Here is a 6,621-nt window from a genome sequence, read left to right as displayed (position 1 = left end):
TGATAGACAATAACGTGAAAATTACAGTGAATCTAATAAATAATGAATGAAACAGTGACTGGATTCCATTTATGTGCTTCTCTAAACTGTAATTTCTAGGTGTTCTTGACCTGGATCCACCTAACCACAGCCTCTACGCAAGAGTAACACTGTCTGATATTTCAGTGTACATCCGTGCCTCATACTTTAAGACAATATTGTGACAGGAAATATGTTCCGTCTCAAGCACCAAGCAGAGAGGAAAGTGACACCGGTCCCCTTGCAGCTCAACACTACACCCCCCACCCCCCAGGGGAGGCCTGTGGCAGAGCCGCAGCCACGACGAGGTGTGTTCTGGGCAGTGCAGCTGGAGTCAGGAGCAGGTTGGTTGTCAGGTGAGCGCCGCTGTGGGCCAAACCTCGGCCTTGCTGTGTGGGACCGTGCATTGCATCTGGCCGAAGACAGACTGTGAGCGCTGGCTGTCAACATCTGCTCCAGAGACTGTACCATCTGCCCAGGGCCCGGGGGGAGCATCTTTCCTGTCTCAGACCAGCTGCAGAGTCCCAGACATGGACCTGAGCGGTCCTGTGGAGACCGAGAGCTCAGCCAAGACACGGTCAGAGTCATTTCTCTCACAAACGAAGCCATGTTTGATCCACAGCATGTGATAAACACACATTAATGTTCATAAATAAATACACGGTCTGCTCTTATCGATGAGTTCATATAATAATACAAACGTTATCTTTAATTTAATGTGATTTTTATCTAAAATTTATGGCACATACTGGCCATGAGAAGCATTCACAACATTTAAATTGAAATACATGAGTAAATAGAGGGCAACAATGATGGTCACAGTTACATACAAAACCACAAGCGCATCTCAGACCAGAGTTAAACAGGAAGTAACAATTTTATTTTTATCCGTTTATGTCGCTTTCTATTAATATCTGTTAGAGTAGCTGCCGTCCACTTATTACTCAAAGCTCTCTATTAAAAAGCTGAGGGTGTGCATGGGTCTAACTAGGCACTATTCCATTTAATCATTATTCTTTACCATGAATGTGTTGACGGCTCATGTCAAAAGACGAGTCCATACAGCTTATTGTTAAGACCTTTTATTTCATCAATTTGAGAGAAACAAGTATAAACAGTGTACAAAGTTTATATTATTTGTTTACTAAAGCTGGTGTCCTCAGTCTCAGGAATATGGGAGGGCAGGTACAAAAAAAAAAATAGTTGAAATAAAAAATAAAAAGTATAAAATGAATTTCCCTATTTTCAGAAGGTGACAGCGAAAGGTGAGTGTGCATAGGAATAAGTAACAGATTTTTTTTAAAAAAATTGAACAAAAGGTTTGCAAACGATTGAAGTGAAAACATCATAAAAACCATTACATTCAATAACGCATGATGCACTTTTGAAAAATGATTATCTGTCATCTTAAGAAGCTTTTCCGGATCCTCTCAGTTCCCAAGAGTCTCAGTTCAGCCTCAGCCGTGTGTAAAAAGGGACTAATCATTCAAACAAGTCATTCTTGTTTTATTTGTATCCACAACATTTGGATTTTACATTATAAAATAAGCTAAGCTAACAAGCTAACCACAAATACAAATAAGATTCCAGGTACAATCACTCTGGGGCAGCAAAGTGCTTATCATTGGCACAGTAAAACTCGTTTTAGTCAATGCTGGTCTCATATAAATAACTATGTGAAGGAACGTGCGTGTGTGTGTTCCCCTGAAGCCCAGTTTCCTAAAGAAATGTATTATGTTTAAGTGACCTCATTGAGGCTGCAGTGATGCACTGGATGCGAAACACCCAATACTGTACAAGGAGGAAAAACCCAAAAAGGAGAAAAAGAGGTTCTGAAGGTTCAGCGAGGACTAGGGCGCCTGGCTGATCCTGGTCAGAGGGAAATGATGCTGCACAGCGTTTTAGAGAGAGCGAGCGAGCGAGAGAGAGAGAGAGAGAGAGAGAGAGGGAGAGAGAGAGAGACAACCGGAGCTAGAAGCACTTACATCAGGGAGCTGGAGGAGGGTTTTCAAATATCTAAAACAGGAAATTAGGGATTCTCTGTTTGCAAACAGTTCGCCAGCTTCAACCTTAATGATGAATCACTCAGCATGTCCGGTATTCCTCTTACCAGACTGTATTGCACAATTGATTCATCACTCGTTGCGGTGTTGCATAATAATATTAGCGGACTGATGTGTTTGCATCATAAGAATCCCATCCGGAAGCTTCAGTCTAAGGAGAATCAGCCATGTGTTACAACAGCAGGGAAGTATGCAGAAAGATGGACTTTATTTGAGACGGTACATTCACGTTTGAAGCCAGAGAAGGTCTTGAAGTCTTGGTCTGAATGGTATTCTGGATTAATCTTGGAGAGGAAAACATCAACAAACAAAACAGCTCTTTGCCCACATGATGTTTTTGGTCCACAGTTTTTCTAGTACTACTTGAAATGCTTGTCAATCATAGATTTTCAATACAAAATGGCCCTTTTCAAAATTCATAGCAGTGGCCTAATTTGTGCATAACATAACTGCATTTCCCTGTTGGTCATGGTGTATGGATGCCTGCTCTGTATACACCATAACAACCAGGAAATGCAGGATAGTGTTAACTCTCTCTGCGGCCACACACACACACATACACACACACACATATGCGCACGCACGCACGCACGCACACACGCACACACAACAACCACAGCTCTATTTGTTTTGTCTTGTGTTTCCTCCTTCCTGTCAAATACAAGTGGGAGATTGGGAGGTTACATCCACCAACGGCATCTGCAGACAATGCTTGGGAGGATGAGGCGGTGGCGGCGGCCCCAGTCTCTTTAGAGAGTGCAGTCGGGTGGGGAGAGGGGAGGCGGCGAGGCCAGAGGAATGTAGGAGAGTCGCTTAGGCTGTCCCGCTGGCGGAGTAGGAAAACTGGGGGAAGTGGGGTCTTCGCTCGCTGTCGAAGGACTCCATGCTGTCATCTAGGGATGGAGAGAGGAGAGGAAGTGATGGAATGTGCAGCGCGACACACTCATCTACCTGAATTATGTCAAGGACCAGCTGGAAGACTACTGGACTTGGAATTTGGTCGGTGCCGTTTGCTCGGTCAGTTGGTTTAAATAAAATCTAAGGTTATTTTGATCAAAATGCAACCGGGTTTGGCAGAGTTCACCTTGGGAGAGAATTAACCTCCAGTTTATCTTTGATGAGGTTTTTAATTTACTCAAATTTACATGATAACATCAGACCTTCTTTCATCAGTTTCTCTTTTTACTCTCCAGAATATCTGCAGTGAGGCAATAATAGAATATACAACACTACACAGAACTTGATGCTAGATGAGTTCCAGAGCAGAATAGGTATGAATGACTATTGCTGAAGGTAAGAGATAAGCATTTTCAGAGTCAGATTATTTGGATTTATTTGGTAAAATTAAAACCCATTTCTCCCCTTAAAAAGTGTATATCTCAATGAAAATGAGGGTCTTTTCAGAAGAAAATAAATGTAGATATAAGAATTCCCCACCAACACGCTTTCCTCACTATTCATATTTAGTAAAATATGTGTGTGAGTGTCTCATCTCAAATCACCCCAAAATCAAAAATAAAACCAACTTAATCCATCTCAGCTCTGAATATGTGTTGTCTAATCTCTGCATCAGAACACTCGCAGTCGCTCCCATGCGCTGGATGACTTTGAGAGGAGAAAACTTTGGTTTAGTGCTGCTGTATCACCAGCAGAGGGCAGCCTACTCTCAAGGGAGCTGGATGAACCCTTCAGAAGAATGTACTACAAAATTCCATAGGAAAAAGAAGACATTTAACCTCTGAAGTTAAATTCATTGGAAATTCTCTCACGTGTGATGGCTTTAAATGAAAAAAAAACTACAAAATGCAGCTTCCTCATTGAAGGCGCTTATTCTGGGTGGTGGTGGTGGTGTGTGTGTGTGTGTGTGTGTGTGTGTGTGTGTGTGGGGGGGGGGGTCCTGTCAAACAAGACAGACATCAAATTCCTTAACTTCACTCTTACACTTAAATTATAAATCAAGTTGTTCTTGTCAAACTCTACCTCCATGGCAGCAAACACTCTGGCGTTATCTTTGTTACCTTGTCCAGGTGGCGTTATAGTGATGGTCTGTGCTGTGAACTCTTCATCGAAATATCGCGTGTCCGTCTCCGAGGTAACTTGGGGTTTAAATGGCGGGACCAGCTGTTTGAAGGGAAACGACACAAACATTAACACAACTCACGTTTATTCACAGTGACAGTCGCCATGCGATACCAACATCTTTCAAACGAACCTTCTTCTCATAAACGTCTTGCCATTCAATCCCAGCAAAGAACTTGTGCTGCATGATTTCCTTGGCGTCGTCAGGACCGCCACCTAACCTGGAAAATCCGAGGATATCAACATGTGTTATGATGAGAAAAACAAGCTTATTTCAGTTATTTTGTCACAAAAGGTTTTACTCTGCAGTCTCACCTCTGCATCGGGTCTTTCTTGAGGAGTCCGGAGAGCAGTGAGCGCGCCTCAGGACCGAGTGTCCGGGGGAAGCGGATGTCTTCCATGAGGATGAGCTCGAAAAGCTTCTCGTGGTCCTGGTTGTAGAAAGGCAGTCTGCCACACATCATCTCATACATCACCACCCCCAGACCCCACCAGTCCACCGCACGGCCATAATCGTTGTCTTCTAGTACCTATGAAGGGGTTGAAGGGTATGAAGGTCATTTTCGAGAGGATGTTCTCAGTGCATACCAGAAATACATAACTCAATTTTGTTATTTGATGATTAGCTTGTGTTTGGACATGAGAAGGCTCTGAAGATAGCAGGTCTTGTGGTTAAACTTCACTGGCCCTGTGACACCTCCCTGAACTAAAATCACCACCTCACCCCCCTGGTCTGGGGTTTTAAGGCAAGCCCAGCCAACACTGACTCACATCTCACATTAGGAGCAAGGATAGTGTTTCCCCTGGAGCCCTGCATATTTAATCACCACAGGGCCTTAAACACACACACAGACACACATACAGACACGCAGCAGAGTTGTCGGACGTCTAAATAAGCAAATATGTGGCACAACAAACAGGAAGCCAGGTAGTAAACAAGTTACTAAATGAACACAACCACAGTCAGAGAGAAAAATATATGATCGCTAGAAGGAAAAGGACAACTTTTCTTGACAGTTCTTAATGAGACACCCTCCTTCAGTGTTGTGCTTACTGAACAGTGCAACCTGTTGCATGACTAATGTGCTGCTGAGCACAGTTGTTCCAAGTTCTCTGGGGACTTGTACTGGATTCTACCTCTCCAGGCGGATGTTGAAGGTGAAATCAAGACAAGGAGGACGGCCTGTTCTCTTAAACCTCAGGCAGGGTGATGCTACGCAATTCAGACCTAAGAATAGCAGCTTCAGTAAAAAGATGTGGGTGGACTAATAGAATTAGATATGGACACAACAGTGCATGGGCCAGGAAAGAGGGTCCTGGAAAACAGATGGACGGATGGACGGATGTGTCCCTAAAAGGAACAAAACTTCCGCGTGTGCGCGCACACAGCTGCATATGCGTCTGTGAACATGCCGCCTGGCGCTGTGGTGAGAGCTGAGCATCGAGGAGGACGACTAGGAGGGCTGGGGGAGTAACGTGAAGCCGGAGCGGGGCTAGGATTACTGGGCTGTCTCTATTTCCAGCGCTGCTGTCGTGTGATTCACACCGTGCGACAGCTGGGCCCGCAGCTGCCCCATATATGTAGAAGAGTGCCACAGCTGTGAAGCTGCCAGGAGCGCAGGAGCCAAGCTCATCCCTCATATATGTAACCAGGACTGCCTGCCTGCTTGTGCCCCAGCCCCAAACTAATACTGTTACACAGAGATAGGGAGCGCACAGAGGGAGGAGATGGAGGAGAAGAGGAACAAACACTTGCTGCTGTATCCAAGAGTTTCTACCCAAAGTTCTGCTCTGTCAGCCATTAATCTTCCAAGCTTTGGAATTCAGAGCAGTTTCAGTTGCTAGATTAAACCTGCACACACTTTTCTAAGCATATACTTCCTTAAAGCCAATTCTATTGTCAAATAATGTCTTTCTACTTGGGAAGGACTTTATAAAAGTGATAAAAGTGAACATGGCCCACTCTTAACTCCAGATACGCACTGGTCAGGCTTTGCAGATCGGGTCTCTCCCTCCCCCCTGCTCAGGGTGGAATATTCCCAGACGTTACAGCATTCCTGTGCAGCTCACACAACAAGGTCATTGTTTACTGCAGAACAACCTGTAACACTGCCTGGCCCGCACTCCATAGAGATGCTCGCCAGCGACCCGGTTGCCATAGTAACACCCCCTGATGTCTCCCTGCTCTCCGCTGGAGCTGTCATACACTGGGCTTCTCTGTGGAGATGAGAGCTGGGCTGGGAGGTGTTCAGGAGAGACACATGGAGCGGTGCATCATTTCTTTAGGTTTATAAATAATAGAGATGTTTGCGCAGGTGATAGGGAGAAAGAGCTCGGCAAGCGCAGGTGTTTCCCATGATGCCCTGGTGCTCAGTGCTGAGAGAGGTTTTGGACAGACTGATGAAAACGTCAGGTATGTGCATGCTCACACTGGCTCTAGCTGTCTTCAGGTCAGGCAAGG

General features: G+C 44.9%; 1 protein-coding gene across 1 annotated transcript in view; it reads right to left on the bottom strand.

Annotated features, from left to right (window-relative positions):
- Positions 1–1,292: 1,292 nt before the first annotated feature.
- akt1 (AKT serine/threonine kinase 1) overlaps positions 1,293–6,621 on the bottom strand; it is a 29,677-nt gene continuing 24,348 nt past the window's right edge. The window contains exons 11-14 of the mRNA XM_086181865.1: positions 4,476–4,690; positions 4,294–4,381; positions 4,100–4,202; positions 1,293–2,974 (exon numbers count right to left, since the gene is read on the bottom strand). Of these exons, the coding sequence (XP_086037991.1) occupies positions 2,895–2,974; positions 4,100–4,202; positions 4,294–4,381; positions 4,476–4,690 (486 nt within the window). The 3' untranslated portion in view covers positions 1,293–2,894. The remainder of the gene's footprint in view (positions 2,975–4,099; positions 4,203–4,293; positions 4,382–4,475; positions 4,691–6,621) is intronic.

Source organism: Aulostomus chinensis, chromosome 17 (genome assembly GCF_037954235.1).
Source record: "Aulostomus chinensis isolate RoL2024-O1b breed Wild chromosome 17, RoL_Achi_v1.0, whole genome shotgun sequence".
Classification (NCBI taxonomy): domain Eukaryota; kingdom Metazoa; phylum Chordata; class Actinopteri; order Syngnathiformes; family Aulostomidae; genus Aulostomus; species Aulostomus chinensis.
This window is presented reverse-complemented; position numbering and strand designations above follow the sequence as displayed.